Source organism: Phasianus colchicus, chromosome 1 (genome assembly GCF_987193195.1).
Source record: "Phasianus colchicus chromosome 1, bPhaCol1.hap1.1, whole genome shotgun sequence".
NCBI lineage: Eukaryota > Metazoa > Chordata > Aves > Galliformes > Phasianidae > Phasianus > Phasianus colchicus.
Window position 1 is genome coordinate 48,345,047 of NC_143436.1, and position 17,851 is coordinate 48,362,897.

A 17,851-nucleotide genomic window follows, 5' to 3' on the forward strand; every position below is an offset into this window, starting at 1 on the left:
CAGTCATCCAGTCTGTGCCCATTGACAGGGTTAATGTCATTGCCCTTTGACCAACAAGAGAGAAAATACATTGACTGAAACCTTGAAGAAACAAACCCATTTTATTTTACCTTAGCACTAGGTTAGCAATGTGTGATGTTACTATGTATTGTGGCTGCTTTCAGTTCCTCACAGAAGTGGGCCCATAGATTTGGTTGTATGTGAAAAGATAAACTATAGAAATGTTTGGAGGAAGTGGGTCTGGAGATGTGCTTGGTGAGCTGTGATGTTGTGTTTGTTTAACCTGGTAACTGAGAGCAGATTTAATAAAGTAGAGTACCAAACATTCTCAGCAAACAGGAGTTACTTCTGGCTCCTGTTACTTTGAGTAAAGTATACTTTAGCATGCTTGAACGCTAATAGCATCTGAATTTCTGGTTTTTTTGGTAGCATGAAAATATGGTAACAGCCTCTGTTGAAGTTGTTGGAGCCATCTGCCAGCATCTCTCGTGGTCAGCATACTTGTACCACTTAAAGCATTTCATCCACGTCCTGCAGACGGGGCAGATCAGTCCCAAGTTGGGAGTCAGGTGGGTACCCTAAGTGATGCTGCTCTAGCTTCAATGACTAAGGCGAAAATCAGTGCCTTAAGGAGCATCATGTGGATTTTAAACTCTTCACTGGCATGAGAGATTTCTCACTTAAGCTAATGAAAATGGGCATGGCTTTGTATTTCTGTGTAACTGAGCTATGAAGGATTAATAGGTAGTTGTTTTTGCTTGCTGGATCTCACTGTGTACATGAGAGCATTAGATTTTCTGCTCCTGTTTGACTTTCCCAGCTCCTGGGATGCTCTGCAATTGCAGTACCACTATCTTTGAGGTTTCACACTGCACTAGGTGACAGAGACCATTAGATGAAAAACAACCCATCTTTGTTTCCTGATTTATTATTTCAAAATAAACCTTACTAAACTGCACTGCCACTGAGTCTGAACTATTTTTAAAGCAGTTTTAAGATTTTCTGTTGTGTTGGTTCTATGCAGCCTCTCCTTTTTTTTTTTTTTTTTGCAGAGAGCTTATCTCTCTTCATGTGTTTCTTTTTCAGCTTGTTAGAAACAGTGCTGGAAGCCTTTCACTTTGACCATGAAACACTGGAAAAACAGCTCATGACCATTGAGAACAAAGGTGAGCTTTTTGCTCCTGATAGACACACCCTCTGATTGCTCAAAATGCAGCTGATTGACACACTTTTACTTTGGAGGTTGGCTACTTACAGCTTTTTAAAATGTGCATGTTGGAAAACCAGTTTTAATTTGGCTTCTCAGGAGCTGTACAGACTGTCTTTCTATGTGCTGACACAGTGAGGAGAGGTTGGAGGAATCACCTCCACGTTACCTCTCCATCTCAGGCTTCCATAAAGCAGACACGCTCAGACTGGGATTATGTTCATCTGGGAGGTTCTTCATGGTGTACACACAACTGTGTTGCTGCTACCACATTTTATCTTGTCACTGGTTTCTATCATTTTTATCCTCTGCCTGAGCAGAGTGCTTTGTGCCCTGGCCCTCTTCCACTGAGGTTTCATGAGGAGTAATTTTATGTTTTGACTTGTCCACCATTGTGGTTGTTTATGTTGTGGCCTTTAGGATATTCTGGATATTCTGAAGAGGGAAGAATATATCTCATGGATGTGCTCGTCAATACTTCCTGCCTTGTAAGATTACCAAATATAAATTAATCACACTTCACTAAGGTTCAAGGGCACTGACCTTTGGTAAACTGTCTGTAGAGTTCAGCTGAAGAACAACCTAGTCTTTGCTTTAAGCCAAGCCCTGAGGGGTGATTATCAGAAATCAGCATGCCAGAGCTTCTCTGCCTGGTAGAGCAGCTCTGAAGTTTATTGATTGTTTACTGTTATGATAGTAGGTAGGAGTTCTGTCCAGATCAGAGCCATCCCAGGAGTCTGTTTTAAGGGCTCCAACTATGTTGCCTCTAGTATTTATCTGTGGTTTTAATAATTACTTGACAGAAGCTGCTGCCATGGATCTTGAGCCAGAGGTAGAAGGTGAAGAAGCCATGGAGCTGGAACAGAGTGAAGGGGAAGAGGAAGTGGTTGAGGAAGACAAGAAGGAGAATATCCCTGAAGAAACAGCAGAACCTGAGCTGGTTCTGCCTGAAAAGGCAGCTGAGACACCTGAAAACACTCAGCAAGTGGCAAAACCAGTTTCCTTCTTACCCCGAAATAAAGAAGAGCTGGAGTGTCTGATCAAACACATTCAAGATACAGTTATAGTCAACATTTTGCCTAAATTGCACAGGTGCATTGTTGCGAAGGTGAGAAGCTGGCACTGGAAAGGCAGTTTGCTGACCTGTGCTGCTATTGGAAGGGTTGGGGTGGTACTGGAAAGAGCCATGTTGAAATGCAGTATGTTTTTAAAAAAAAAAAAAAAAAAAAAAAAAAAGGACACAACTGGAAAGAGACACCTGAAATCACAGAAGAGATTTATCTCATTTGATGTGTCATCAAGAGAGCTGACAGACCCTCTGGTCAGTGTAGGTGTGAAACAACTCACTTAGTGCAGCCTCTTGAAAATTTCTCTGCCACTTATTAGCACCCAGCTTTCCTTATGGAAAATGCAGGGATTCATCTTGCCCATCCTTTAGCTGCCTAGGTTTGTCATGTAGTCAGCATTGGAAGTCAGTTTGCAATATTGGCCTCTTGGGTTTTGCTGAGGGGAAAAAAAAAAAACAGGACTTTTTTTTGAACTGTTTGTTACACTTCTTTTTATTCAACTTGTATCTTACTCTGTCTTAAAAAGGTTAAGAGAGATGAAGAACACAAGCTTGTGAAATCCAGTGTTGTGAATGATGATGAGGTAGTCCGTGTGCCTTTGGCTTTTGCAATGGTCAGGGTGATGCAGTGTCTTCCCCAGGAAGTGATGGAAGCCAACCTGCCAAGGTAGGTCCTGGAGAAGCTCTTTGAATACCACGCATTTTGTTGGGAATCAGGACAGGCATGTTTACTAAGCTGCAGTTAAACACATGGCTGAATTCTGGAGGGACATCTGACAGGCCATAAGTTCTTTTTATTTGGAAATACATTTTTCTAGTTATGTTCCCCCTTGCACTGGAGTTCTACAGGGCTACGTTTGAAAGGGATTTGGTAAATCCTTAAATAAGAGCAGAGCTGTGAAGCAGAGTGCAGAGGTAGGAGTGGCAGAGCCGAAGAAAGAGTAGCATACAGAAAGGACAAAATCTGTTATGTTTCTTGAAGGACAGTAGCTCTGTGTGTGACTGTAAAGCCTTTCTTTGAGGTTGACTTTGAGCTTATAAAAACATCCCACATCCTTGGCTAGCAGTCTAATTAGTTCTGCTGTTTAGGGGCTGAACTAAGCTGTCTGTCTCTGCTTCCAGCATCCTCCTGAAGGTCTGCTCATTTCTGAGGAACAGATTTCAGGAAATCCGGGATGTTGCTCGTAACACCCTCACTAAGATCATGGAAGTGTTGGGAGTGCAATACCTTCTGTACGTTTTAAAAGAGATGCAATCAACTCTCATCCATGGATATCAGGTAATGCTGAAATTCTTTGTCTTCTATTCTTAGTAAAATTCGGAGGTTTTTTGGAGGGGTGTGTGTGTGTGTGTGTTTGTGTGTGTTTTAGAAGAATCCAAAGGGAAATTGCTACTGAAATTGTTTTACACTGGGAGAACAGATGTGTATCATAGAACTAAATACTACTGCTATGCCTACATCAGTCTTTGTTATTTCAAGTAGTATATAAATGTATGTTGACTGAGGGTCTGTTCCCAATGAACTTGCAGTCTAAGCAGGGAAGAAGAGAAGATCTCCATTTTCTCAGTAAAGAGAAATGAGTTGAAGAATGAATTTCTGGTTTCAATAGAATTATTGGGAATCTTTACAGTAAGGTCACTAGGGCCAAGCACCATCTGAAGTAAATTGTCACCAAGACTATGTAGACAGTATGTAGTGATATTAATTGAACTCTTGCTGCTCAGTTACAGAGCCAGGACCCTAGCTCTTAACTCATCTTTCCTCTGTACGCAGTGGTTTGTGGCAAGTGTCATTTCTGATATGAGTTACCACAGTGGAAAAATGAGAGCTTCTATTGACTACTACAGTGAAAGCACTGACTAGGACAGCCTAAAAATAGTTCTAAAAGCACTGGGGAAAGAGGGAATTCCTACCCTTTGCCAGTGTGTGGAGGGATCGAGGTCCTTTTCCTGTGGCCTGTATGAGGATTCCTATCCAGTATTCTTTCCTGTAGCAAGAGCTTAAGCGTGTTGTGTGAGTTGTGATGTCTCTGTGTAGGAATCTAGCTATCCAGTTATACAAGACGTCCATGCAAGCAGTTGGAAACTTGATCTGTTCTCTTCTTCTGTAGCTCCATGTGCTGACTTTCACTGTGAATCTGCTACTGAAGGGTCTTACTACCAGGCTGAATGCTGGTGATTTGGACCCCTGCTTAGACATCCTGATTGAGGTAAGAGTTATTAAAGATTGAAGGAAGTAGTATCATGAAATGCTTGGGAAGGATATAAGAGAAGGAGAAGGTTGGGTGTACATTGCTTCAGACTTGATGGCAAACAGGGCTGGTTGTGCTTTTACTTCAAAGGGAAGAGATTGTTTTCTGCTGAGGCATCAGCGTGCCACTGGTAGAAGAGCAGTGTGCTTCTGGGGCTGTTTCCTGAGCCCTGCATCTTGAGAGGGGGGTGATTCAAGATTAAGACACTTAACTGTGTTTCCCTGTGACCTAAATGGCTGAGCAATAGATGCAGATACCTATTCAGTGGGGTTATTCCTCCCCACTTGCACTTGTGTGTTGTATTTTAAGAAGTTTCTCTCTGCCCATTGCTTTAGCCTGTTGAATTGCTTCTGAATGGTCAGCTTGATCTGACTGGAATCCCACTATTTCTATCAAAATTCCACAGAGTGTTGTGAAAACACTTTTCCATCTGGTGTGTTCAACCTAGGATGTCTTATGTTAACAAAAGAAAGGTGGGCGTGATTTGTGGGGAACCTGAAGAACTGAGTTTTCTGCAGCTGCGGAAAAATAGTTTGGTGCTGCTGTTAATTAAAGAATCTTGCTCTGTTTTTCTGCTCCTCTCCTTGATTTCTTTGGGCTGCTTTCCAAAGATTTTCAACCAAGAGCTGTTCGGGGATGTAGCTGAAGAGAAAGAAGTAAAGGGAATTGTCTCCAAGGTCATGGAAGCACGCAAGAACAAGAGTTACGATTCCTATGAAATTCTTGGAAAATATATAGGAAAGGGCCAGGTGACTAAACTTATTCTGCCACTGAAAGAGGTAAGAAAAGGCCAGAGCCTTGCTTTTTTCTATATAATCTGAAGAAACTCTAGAGCCTGTGGACAGCTACCTATATAATCCCACTATGGTTCCCTGTTTTCTTTTGGGAGCCAGCACATCACCAGAATGTATTAAGTCTCTGTCCATGTGCAGTATAATTACCTTTACAGAGATGCGGTGTTTTGAGTGGGTGCAAGCTCATGCAGAAATGGACTCCATTTGCTCAAGAGCTCTGGAGTGTCTTGGTGGTGACAGGTGAACTGGTTGGAGTCTGAGGAGAGGCTGGAAGTAAAAAAGGAGGGATGATGGGGCAGGATTGAGATGATGGGAGAGCTGGGGGCTTAAGGCAAGCCACATTGGAGAAATTGTTCTGGCTTTTCCTATGATTTCTGATGTCAGATCACTGCCCTCCTGATTCTCATGGTGATGCCTTTGCAGATTCTGGAGAGCACCACAAGCTTGAAGGTAGTCCGGAAGGTGCACGAGGCGCTGCGTCACATCATGGCAGGGCTGATCTTCAACTCAGACATGAATGCTGAATCTCTCCTCCTCCTCAGCCACGGTCTCATCAGTGAAAACTTGCCTCTACTCACTGAGAAGGCCAAGTGAGTTCCAAGAGGTTACCCAGCTGCTCTGTTATCACTTGGGAGGTTTGCTTGCAGCTCTCAAACCAAATAGATGAGGGTTTCCTTCCATTCATATGCCTTTGCTTTTTGGTGTAAGCAAATAATTTGGGCAGCTGGGGGGGAGGGGAAAGCTTGGAAATGAAAGTTATCCTTTCCTGCACTGATAGCAATCTACTCTTGCAAGTGCTCTTGAGTAATGCTCTTTCACCATCTGGTAAGATGATGTGTGTGTTTCAATTAAGGTACAGATTATGGTGGTAAGGAGGGAGCTACAAACTAGCATATAAGAGGTGATTGGGGTCCTGGATCTGACAGTTGCTTGCAGTTTTTAAAAGTTACCAGAAATGTCAGTAAGTCGTCAATAAACCGTGCAGTAGATGTGTTTGCTTGAAGGAGCTACAAAGCTTTGTCTGTTCACTGAGAGGAAAAAGTGGAAATGTTACACGAATCAATGCGCATTGTATTATTTTTGCAATAGTGACATTGTTCTTAAGTCTGAATATCCCATCTCTCCTTTTGCTCTCAAGCTCAGTTTGTTTCGTTGTATTCACAAATCTGAATCTTCACCTTTGTCTTATATCTTCTTTTCAGAACAAAAGTTGCCCCTCCTCCAGATCCTCGGCTGCAACCAGAGAGCTGCTTGCTGCTCCAACCCACACCCACAAGAGGGGGGCAGAAAGCCCCTGTCAGCAGAAGGACCAACACGTATATCTTGGTTGAATCAGGACTTCGGGTAAGGATCTCCTCAGAGAGGAAGAGAAAGCTGTGAAACCAGTATTTTTGTTAAGAGTATACAAAAGAAGATTTTCTGAATACATATTGTTAACGGTACAACCATTTGCCTTAACTTTATTTTGCATGTGGTAACTCCAGTGATGCCTCTTCAAGAGCTCAGCCTGTTAAAGATAATTTAATAGGCATGAATTCTACTATAACCCAAACCAATGCGGGATTTTACTTGAATTTGAGTTCCAGTCTAACTTTGAGATGAATATCTTTTGTTTTCTGTGCTAGCTGCTGCACATGAGCCTGAAGAGATCCAAAGTAAATTCTTCCGATGAACACGTTTTGGAAATGTTAGACCCCTTTGTTCAGCTACTCATAGACTGCCTGAAATCCATGGATGTCAAGGTATGGTTTTGTGATGGAGTCCATCTCTTCAGCTAAAAAAGGTCCTGCCCACAGATCTCATCTGGAAAAGCAGAGAGGGGCATTCTGTTTTCAAACCTAATTTCACAGGTGTACAGTTAAGTTGTCTGAGGACAAGCTATCCCAAGGGCAAGGGAGAATTGTGGCTGATGGAGAACTGAATGTTTTGCTTCTAGTGCTGTTAGTTTGAATGTGGGCTGTTTGTGAGGAGGTTCCTGAGATCCTGCAGCTGTGCAGAACGGCTGTGTTTTCTTTTGATCCAGCTCTTGATATCTTTGTGCCCAGCATCCCAGCCTCCCTGGGTTTGAGTGAGCCTAGGAGGGAAACTATTAAACCCCAGGTTTCCCAGGCATGGGAGATGTGCCTCAGACAGCATGAGATACTTCTAGCAGGGCTTTTAGGTGACTTATTTTTTTGGCAGAGCAGCTTCTGTGCCTTGAAGGCACTTCCGCTTCAGAAGGAGTTCCTGCCCACTGTGTTAGTGTCTTTATCTCCTAAAATCCAAGCTGGGAGAATTGGAGAGTGGCAGATAGTGTTCTTAGAACTGAAAAACCCTTTGTATGGCATGAGTGGTTTGAAAGATGTTGATGTTAGCTAATTCCTTTTTACTACAGTTGCAAATAGCCTGAAAACATCTGTAGCAGAGTGAGAAGTGTTCTTTTGGTACCACTGTACCCACATGCTGATTTCTGGCTCTTTCTTACAGGTGATAACTGGTGCTCTGCAGTCCTTAGTATGGATTTTAAAGTTTCCTTTGCCTTCTATCAATACAAATCTGGAGTCGCTAATCAAGCAGCTGTTCCTCTTGCTGAAAGAATTTGCCAAGACAGGAGTAGCCAAAGGCCAGAATTTCCACTTAGTTGTGAACTGTTTCAAAGTAAGTCAGAGAGAGGTCTGCTTACCTCTCCTTTAGAATTAGTTCTGTAGAACAAGACTTGTTCCACTGCATGTCCCTCCTGTAGCTGGTCCTGGAGAGTTAGTCTGGAAACCACAAGGCAGTGGGAAATGGGGTCTTGCCTTGAGTCTTTCTGCAGTGCAGACTTAGAGGAAGTTATCCTTTGGAGCTGCACACAGCTTGGAGCTGAGGGGTGGTGTCTTACAGAAGATTTGCTTTCTTTCTTTCCTATGATAGTAACTTGTTACCACCCTGTCTTCTGAGAGGCATCAGTTCTGAGCTTGAGTAGATTCATTGGAATAAACTCTCACAGAAGTAAGGCAATTGTAGGAAGGCAATTAATTGTAGTAGAAACTGCTGTTATTGTGTGCACCATCTTCCTTTACGTGTTTTCTCAATGCATTGCTGAATTAATTACAGCTTTGCAATCATAAGGGACAGTGAGAGTCCCAGTACCAAAAGGATTTTGTCCTCTTCCAGTCTGCGTTCCTGCCTTGTGGTTCAAATCAATGAGCATCCCCGCTCATTTCAGGGACTGCATTTGTGTATTTGCTTGTATGCAGTTTTCATCTCAAAATTGTCAGCTGAAAGCAAAGAAAACAGCACTGGAAACAGTTTTAACTGCACATTTGAGAGCAGCAGTTTGTCCTGTCAAACCTAAGTGCTATAAACAGTCAGGTTTTGGTGTGGGGTTATATTTTATGGAGGTGTATGTGTATTGACGATGTGCAATTTGATTTTGCAGTCCGTAACAATACTTGTGAAGAATGCAAAGAGCCAAATAACAAGCAAACAGCTCCAAGTGCTGCTTGGCTTTGCTGAAGAAGATATTTATGATTCATCACGGCAAGCCACTGCCTTTGGCCTTCTAAAGGTATTTCTGTGGAGCAAGTGTGAGCAAGTATGAGTGAACTACTGGAATGGTAGTGATTGCATTTTGGTGGATGTTTGGAAGAACTCATATCTGAAACAGTCAGCAGAGTGCCACTGAGTTTCTCTGTTACAGAAAAGGAAAATGGGGAGAACAGGAAAAGTAGCAGAGCCTTCCTGTTTGACTTATAGCCTTTGTTCAGAATTGTTTGGGAGGCTGCTTGATACACAAAGAATCACAGAATTAATAAGGTTGGAAAGGACCTCTAATATCATCTATTCCAACTGTCAGCCCATCCCCACTATGCCCACTGACTGTGTTGTCAGTGCCACATCTACACATTTCTGGAACACCTCCAGGGATGGTGACTCCACCACCTTCCTGGGCAGTCTGTGCCAGAGCAGCACCACTTTCTAAAGAGAAGAAATGGCTCCTCATATCCAACTTGAGCCTCCCCTGGTGCAACTTAAAGCCATTACCTCATCCTGTCATGTTGTATATGAGGATGCATTTGGGTGGCAGGATGCTTTTGCTAAAGAATTCACATCCCTAACTGTTAGACTGGGTATTCTATGTCTTCCAAAAGAAGAAGATACTGATTTGCAAGCCAACTTTTTTGTGTGTTGTTTGAAGGTATGTCAGTGTTACTCTGCCACTTGATACCAAAGTAACCAATGGTTATAATACTATATCTCACACTGCAAACAAAATGATTTGACTCCGGTTATGTTTTCGTATTTTCAGGCTATTTTATCCAGGAAGCTGATTGTCCCTGAGATTGATGATGTGATGCAGAAGGTTGCCCAGCTTGCCATCACAGGCCAGAGTGAGCCAGTGCGGGTCCAGTGCAGGCAGGTGAGTACCATGAGAAGTCCATGTTATTTATGCAGTAATGGGCTGGAGGGCTCTGTGAGGCCAACCCATCTCTCATAGAGATGTGCCTTAGATCTACTGAATCCCAGCCCTGTTTCTCTATCCTCTTAATCCTTGTTCCCTTGTTGTCAGGGTGGTTTTAGCCCTTGTGAGAACAATAGAAGAAATTCAGGCTGCTTGCCTGCAGTGAAACTGCTTGCCATGTCATGTCTTCACAGGGCTACTCAGCAGCACTGATGCAGTTCCTCCTTTGAAAGCTTTTAAGCTTGTATAACATGTTGTTTTCTGTATCCCAGCAGAAGAGAATTTGACACAAACCATGATTCCTTCCCACTCTTTCTTTTTAAGCTAAAAGCAACCAAAAGGTGGAGTTGGTTACTTCATTTCAAGCATTGGGATACAGATGCAGCAGGAGTTTTGCATGGCCAAATGCAACTTCTCCACAGTTAGCAGATGAATTATGAAGAATGCTGAATTTCTATTAACAGAAGCCTGGGCAAGACACAGTAATACTCTGAGGACTGATCTGGTGAATGTCAGCTGCAGATCCTGTTCCAGGCATGGAGCTTCACCACTTGTGGAATAGGAACTAGTGCATTCAGGAGGATGGAAGGGTTTATTCTCATCGTCATTCTGATCCATAACTGCTTATTCCTTATTTATTTTTTACAAGGTTGTCCAAGTGTTTCTTGTAACTCCTCTGTGTTTTGTTGTTTTGTTTTCCAGATTTACTTGAAGTATATTCTGGACTACCCCCTTGGTGACAAGCTAAAACCCAATTTGGATTTCATGCTCGCACAGCTGGAGTGAGTTTATGTTCCCCTCTTCTCTTTTCCTCAATACAGAACCGTGGTGCTTTAAGTTTGATTTCAGCATCATCCTTTTTGTATGCTATTCATAAGGAGTGGGTGCACTGGACTTCTGATTTTCCCACCTCTAAAGCACTTCCCTTTTTTTCTGAGGTGGATGTTGGAGAAATGAAGCAGTTTTATCTTCCCCCTTTCCCAGCTGTATTTTTTTGTTCTTCACCTATGTGAGCAAATGTGCTGTTGTCTGCCTAGCGCCATCACTGGTTGCACCACTTGTGAACCAGGTGAACTACAAAATCCAGAAAGCATATGGGAAAGTGTATTTATATGACTGCTGTCCCTTGGCAATTGTCTCAGCTGCGGCAGTTCAGCAGGAACAGTCTGTGTGCCTGAAGGCTCCTTCTGAGCATCACCCCTCCTTCACTTGAGGTGACGGCAGTTTCTATGCCCTCAGCACTGCAGCACAGTGCTATTGGCTGGAGCCCTGACTCACCTTTCTGTGAATGTGTTCATTCTGTAGCAGGTGGAGCTGAGTGGCTTGTTTGCTTCTTTTCTCCTAAGCATTAGATCAGGTCAGGGAGCTGCTGTAAAAAGATCCATGTCAGTGTGTGTTATTAGCATTGGCCATTCTTGTAAATCATTAGTAACTTTACAGAGTGTCAGCCCAGCCTAAGTGTTAACCATTTCCTTGCAGCTACGAGTATGAAACTGGAAGAGAGTCTGCTCTGGAGATGATTGTGTACCTCCTTGACATGTTTCCACAGGTAACCATCACCTTTGGTACTGTGCATCAGACAGTTGATTCCTTTCAGCTGCTTGTGTAATAGCGTTTTTAGAGCAGTTTATTTGGGGAGCACTTGATACATCATATTAACTTCTATCATAAGTGAGTATTCACTTATCTCCAAAAAACTGGCTTTGCTTCGGAAGAGAAATGACATGCTGGAAAGTCCACTTTGCTTCCAGATCTAATGTGCTCAGTCTGTAGGTGAAGTAAAGTTCTGTCAGCAGGAGCTTGGATGAATGTGATGCAAATTTATGTACTGGAATGTGGTGTGAAATATTGGTTTTGTTGGCCTGACTGGAGAGAGAGGGCTTCTTGGTACAGTGGATCAAAATGACAGTTAAATAATAACTGCACCTATGCAGGATAACATGCACAAAATGCTAAGCTGCCCCAATGCTTTATAGCTGGAGCTTGACTGAGTGTACAGGAGGCTGAGAAAAGTGCAGTCAAGCAAGAGTTTGGGAGGAAGGAAGAGAAACCGAGTGCAGTGAGCTGTGCCTTTCCATCCTTGGTTAGTTTTAGTACCTCAGCTCAGTTCCCAGCAATTCTGCAGGACAGTAAAGCACTGCTTTTTCTGCAAGAGAAGGGCCCTTGGACCTGACTGCGGCACTGCTGAGAGACGTATGGCCATTTTAATGCAAGTTAGTTATGAAAAGGCCCTTTGAGGTCTGACACACAAGTTCCTGTCCTAGGGGCATGTTAGCAAGTCAGGGGAGAGGGGGCTACTGTGCATTCCCTGCCTGCATCAGCAGCTGGGCTGTCCTCTGTGTTAATTCACCTGTCTTGACTTGAACCCTACTCAGGTCTGTGCCACAAATATCCCTTTTCCCCTTCAAATTCCAGAAGCTCCTTAGGGATATATCACTGACTAATGGTTGTTTCTTTCCAGGAGCTCCTCCACAAATACTGTGGGCTGTTTTTCATCTCCTTGTGTATGATGATGATAAACGATGACTCGGCCAAGTGCAAAAAGATGGCAGCTTTGACGTGCAAGTCTCTGCTCAGTAAGATAAACAATGATAAACAAGATCTGCTGTTTTCACTGGTCACAGAGTGGTTTCACAGCAAGAAGGTATTCATTCCATGCTCTTTTTGTTGACTGAGTCTAGACTTTGGGGTTTAAATAAGATTAAGGCAAGTGCGATTGCTGCTGTCAGGTGTGGTGCATTGATGACTTCAGTTAAGTCTGAGTTAGAGTTTTAGGAAAAGAGTATAGACAGGGTACAGTGTAGAAGAAAAGGTCTTTAAAGTTGTGCTCATTAACATGCTTCTTGTTAGCAAGAAAAAAGGGAGAAATGATAAATTTTGTGCAGCTGAGCAAATGCAGAGAGCCGCTGCTGCTGTAGCTCAAGATCAGCCTACAGATCTCCTGGCTGCATTGCCTGCATTCAAACAGTCCCACCTAGGACAGGTGTTTGCCGTAAGAGCCTTTGCTGAGGTTTAATATTTGAATAAATGCCTTACAGCTGTTCTGATCCCATTGATTGACCATCATGCTGTCTTTTGCTAAGGCTTGCTTTGTATTGTGGCCAGCAGCTGGAGGGTGGCAAACATACTCTTACAAATCTCCCATTTTGATCTGGGTGCCTGGCTGTTCAGTTATTCTTCAGTAGGAACTCAGTTTCTTTCCTTTTGCATTAATGGAGCAATTGTTCTTCAATACTTCATTCTTGTCATCTCTGTTGTGTTCAGTTCTGATTTATAGCTTCAAGCTGCCCATGGTATTGTGAGGAATCAGTGAATGCAAAGTTGCCCCCAGTGCTCTGCAGCTGGAAACTGAGCTGGAAAACAGCCCTTTGGCATTTAGTTGTAGGGTGCCTTCCCTGAAATAATACGTCCTGCCAGGTGCTTGTGTCCCTAGCTGGGAGCATCTCCTATATCAATAGCAGTCTGAAAATCAACCTCTCTTAACATGCCATTGCTACAGGTAAAAACAGTTTCTACTCACCTGTGGGAGCTGCAGGATTTGATGACTTAGAGGTAATGGGGGTGGTGTTCTTTCTGTTGGCAGAGCTCACACCGGAGGTTGGCTGCCCAGGCGTGCGGCTTGTTTGTGGAAGTGGAGGGAGTCATGTTTGAGCGGCGCCTTGAAGCTGTCCTCACCTTAGTTGAGAAAGAAATCAACCCAGTTCAGTTTGAAGACGTAAGTTGTACTGCCACTTCCTTTTGAGGAAGGAAAATGGAAGAAGAGAAGAAGTGCAGGAGAGATTTAACCTTTGGTGCTACTGTTTGGGACTGAGGAAATACATAAAGTACACACACCTGTCCTGAAGGGGACATCGCTGGCTCAGAATCATACTTTGCTTGTAGGCCCAAATTTCATGTCGTGTTTCACAGCGCAAGGAACAAAGGAGCTTTGCAAAGCTCCTTAGCCTTCCTGCAGCACTGCTGTGCAACCAGCAGATGCATTACTCCTTGTCAGCCTCTGGGTGGAAGGGGTTCTTGAGACAACCGTCGAGTCATGGGCTGTTGGATTTTTAGCCTGTTTGAACTGGTGCATAGAATCGTAGAATCATTATGGGTACAAAAGATCATCTAGTCCAACCATCAGCCCATCCCCACTGTGCCCACTGATCATGTCCCTCAGTGCCACATCTACCCTTATCTTGAACTCCTCTAAGGATGGTGACTCCACCACCTCCTTGGCACCCTGTGCCAGGGCAGCACACCACTCTCTGAGAAGAAATTGTTCCTAATATCTGAACTGAACCTTCCCTGGCACAGCTTGAGGCCCTGTAGCAGTGTGTATGTCCAGGCAGTTTCCCTGCTTGTGTGGTCTTTGCTGTGGTGGCGGGAGAGAAGGGATGGAGGAAGGAATGGCAGAATGCATGTCTAGCACTGGGATGGCTTAGGATGTCTTCAGTTAGGAAACAGCCTCATATCATGCTGACACCTGTTTAGCTGGGGAATGTCTGCTAGATGCATGGGAGGTCAGAAGTGAACTGCTTGTGACTGACTACCTCTGTTTAGCATTGCCTACAACTTTAACTTTCTGATGAATTCCCTTCCCGTATTTCAGACCGTGGTTTTGTTGTTTGGTGGCTGTTTTTGTTTTGGTTTGTTTTTTTTTGTGTACACAATTAACTCAGAATGACAAGGCTGCCTCAGATCCTGCATGGGATGTGGCACTCCTAGGGGGATACCAGACACTTGGGGAGCTGCCATGTCTGCTACTGATGTGCCTGGAAAGCACGCTGAGCAAGGGAGGAGAGCCTTGGGGGTGTGGAGATTGGCAGGAGATGAAAACATCTGGAGTGATGAGAAATGCCCTATGATCACCCCCTGTGCTGCACTGTGGGAGAGGCATGGGCTGGCTGCATCCACCAGCTGGGACTGCAGGCAGTCAGGTCCTGCACGCAATTCAGTAACACACAGCATTGTTCTAATGGAATTGGGTACAGGTCAGTCCTCTGCTTCCTTGTGGTGTTGATCTGAAATGTACCCCGTAGGGAAATAAACATTTATCTTCACACCCTCTCAAGCACATTTCTGGTCTTGCTGATTTTCTCAGATAACTGAGGAGGAGGAGGAGAAGGCTGCAGATAGGCTGCTGTTCAGCTTCCTTGTGCTGGTGACAAAGCTGATCTCGGAGTGCAGCTTCATTCAGCTAACGAAGCATGCAGACATTGTCAGCCAGATCTGGGGTGAGTGTGGAGAGTTACGATATCTGTGTTACAGGGAAGATTCTTGGAGTGCCTTGGGTTTCTTCAGACCTCAAGGGAAAGAGCTAGATGCTGTCACACAAGGTTCACGTGCTGCAGAATGCTCATACGTGGCAGCTGCTGGGCAGCAAGAGTAGATTTTAATGGAAATGGTTACGTAGCTGATGAAAACAATAAGCCATCTGTCTCAGCTGCTGGGAAGTATTTCCTATCATCCCAAGAGCAAACACTTGTGAATGATGGCGTGTTTGGCCATAATTACAGCCTCTTTGATGAAAACTTTCAGTTCTTCCAGGAAGAGATTTCCCTGATGAGATCATGCACACAGCCAGCGATGACATGTGATAATGGCACTGTAAATACTGTGTGCCTGCCAGCATGATAAGACCCAGAGATCATCTGATTCCAATGATATATGTATGAGAGAGATTCTACAGTGTCAGGCTGCCTTACTATCACTTTGTTGACTTACTTTCAGTTGCTTTATTTGCTGACAGCAGAAGGAGTATTTCTGGCTGGGTTCTGTTTTCAGCCTGCCAGGTGTCCTCAGTAAGAGACAAGGTAACCCTGGCAAGTTCTGGATTTGCTTTGGCTCAGCAGAGATCCTAGGAACAATTTTATTATATTCTGAGCATATGAGCAGTTTGTTTCCTTCACCATTTTACTGCACTGTATGCTGTGGTAGCTCTAAGAAGGATGGGGTGCTTTTTCTGCTCTAGCCAGACTGGCTCCTGCACTGAAAGAGGTTTTCTCTCCCCTAGATCACGTCCAGTCTCACCTCTGGCATCCTCACAGCTGGGTATGGCTGACGGCCACTCAGATCTTTGGCTTGTTGTTTGCATCCCACAAACCAGAAGACCTTGTCACCAAATGGAAGGAAAGGCAGGCAGTGAAGAGGAAAAAGCCGTCAGCAGAGCTGTCTGCATCCACGTTCTTCCTGACTGCTGAGCTGGACAGAAAGGTGATCGTGTCTGTGCTGCTCCTTCCCCTGTGCCCACACCTGTTTCCTGCCTGTCTGCTTCCTAATCCCGATCACTGAAAGCATTTGAGCAGGTGTCTGTGCTGGTGGGAGGGGGCTTCTCTGGGGTCTTACTCTGAAAAACACACAGATTCCCTTCAGGACTGCATGATGCAGGCAAAACTTGTGCTGAGCCAGTTCATTGGCCTCCCTGGGAACCACCTTTGGTGACTGCACAACGCTGCTGTGGGGTTCTGCTGCTGGTTTCCTCTCATGTAATAATTCCTTCCCTGTTTTGTCCCACCAGATGAAGGAACTTGTGTTTGCGTTCTGCCATCAGCTGCGCTCCAAGTTCCTGGACCAGTCTCTGGGAGAGCAGGTAAAAGCAGCAGCCTGTCTGGGGCTGTGGTGGGGCCGCATGAAGCAGTGTCACCTCCTGGTCAGGACAGTAGTGCTGCTCAGGGCTCTGGTGTCAGTCTGCTGGAAGGTGAGGGTGAGGGGGGACAGACATTTTGGGCACCATGCAGAGCAAGACAGGAGTTTTTTCTGTCCAGCCCTTGCCCAGGGAGAGTCTGGCTTCTCCATGGAGAAGGGCAACCAGACCCTGAGCAGGCAGCCAGATCTCTGGTGCTGTCTCCCTGCTGCAGCACTGAGGTCCTGGCTGCTTGCTTGTTGGGAGCATTTGGCCCAGCTTTATGCTGTTGCTTGAAGGTTTGACTCCACTGTGCACCATCCTGTGGCATGGAATTGAACCCAGTTCATGGCCAGTTGCTTTTTTAGACTTAACATTGGCTCTTGGCTACCTTTGATCACTGCTGGTGCTGGCACTGTGGGAACCCCCAGTGACTGACTGTTCTGTTTTCACATTTCAGGTTATAAAGAATCTGCTGTTTGTTGCCAAAGTTATTTACTTGCTTGCACCTCCATCAGAGGAAAGTGAACAGGTCGAAGGAGAATTTAGCTGTGAGGTGGAAGAGCAGGAGGCTTCTGAAGATGAGGAAGAGAAAGATGTTTCTGCTCAAGGAGAGGGAGAAGGAGAAGACACAGAAGAGAACGGTCAGCCAGCCACGTTGATATGGCTGATGAAGAAACTCTCTCTCATGGCAAAGCGAGAAGCAGCATATTCCCCCAAGATCCCATTAAAGGTGAGAACAAGATTAAACCAGCAGTTTAATGCAACAAGCACTTGCATAGACACTTTGCTACCAGAGGCTGTAGGGAACTGGTGCTGAGGTGAGGAGTAGTGGGTGCTGATGGAGAATTCACCTCTGATCTTCAGCATTTCAGGTTGGGATTCTCAGGAAGGCCTTCCACCAGTTTGCTTCTGCTTTGCTGTTGCTTCCAGGTGGTGGAAAGGTGGGAAGCCAAAGGCCACCAGTGTGCAGGGACAGAGTGCTGCCTTTAAAGCATGGGTGTCCAACCTTCTGGCTTGTCTGGGCCACACTGAGCAAAGAGGAATTGTCTTGTATAAAACATGTAATATAGTTTATGCATATAGTTACCAAAACTTATTTTATTCTGTTCTGTTTTTATTAAAACAGAAAAAGAGGCAACCAAGTGATAAAGCTAGCAGGTTGGACATGCATGCTTTAAAAGCTTGACAGTGCTACTTATATAGACGGGGGAATGGCAGTGTGGAATTGTCAGGAGAAAGGGAGGCCATGTGAGTTACAGAAGAAATGCTGTGATTCCCTGTGATGCAGAGGGAAAGGCCGAGCTTTTCATGTCTTCAGCTGCCCCGGTACAGGACAGTGACAGAACAAGCTTGTTTTTAAAGTGTTACCAGCTCACACATTTACAGATCCCATAGGGCTGTCTCATCTGAAGGCTGTACTTGTCTGCACTAGGACTTTATGCCAGCGGTGAATTTCTGACAGCTATCTGAAACACCTTGTACACTGTGATGCACAGTGTTCT

The 17,851-nt window shown here is 44.5% G+C and overlaps 1 protein-coding gene across 1 annotated transcript in view; it reads left to right on the plus strand.

Moving 5' to 3' along the window:
* UTP20 (UTP20 small subunit processome component) overlaps positions 1–17,851 on the plus strand; it is a 59,120-nt gene that overhangs the window by 38,525 nt on the left and 2,744 nt on the right. The window contains exons 39-59 of the mRNA XM_031600386.2: positions 430–569; positions 1,087–1,166; positions 2,011–2,315; positions 2,801–2,940; positions 3,396–3,552; positions 4,385–4,483; positions 5,137–5,304; positions 5,743–5,909; positions 6,522–6,663; positions 6,945–7,061; positions 7,786–7,956; positions 8,720–8,848; positions 9,590–9,700; positions 10,445–10,524; positions 11,222–11,291; positions 12,204–12,386; positions 13,326–13,457; positions 14,826–14,958; positions 15,738–15,937; positions 16,242–16,313; positions 16,807–17,079. Of these exons, the coding sequence (XP_031456246.2) occupies positions 430–569; positions 1,087–1,166; positions 2,011–2,315; positions 2,801–2,940; positions 3,396–3,552; positions 4,385–4,483; positions 5,137–5,304; positions 5,743–5,909; positions 6,522–6,663; positions 6,945–7,061; positions 7,786–7,956; positions 8,720–8,848; positions 9,590–9,700; positions 10,445–10,524; positions 11,222–11,291; positions 12,204–12,386; positions 13,326–13,457; positions 14,826–14,958; positions 15,738–15,937; positions 16,242–16,313; positions 16,807–17,079 (3,069 nt within the window). The remainder of the gene's footprint in view (positions 1–429; positions 570–1,086; positions 1,167–2,010; positions 2,316–2,800; positions 2,941–3,395; positions 3,553–4,384; positions 4,484–5,136; positions 5,305–5,742; positions 5,910–6,521; positions 6,664–6,944; positions 7,062–7,785; positions 7,957–8,719; positions 8,849–9,589; positions 9,701–10,444; positions 10,525–11,221; positions 11,292–12,203; positions 12,387–13,325; positions 13,458–14,825; positions 14,959–15,737; positions 15,938–16,241; positions 16,314–16,806; positions 17,080–17,851) is intronic.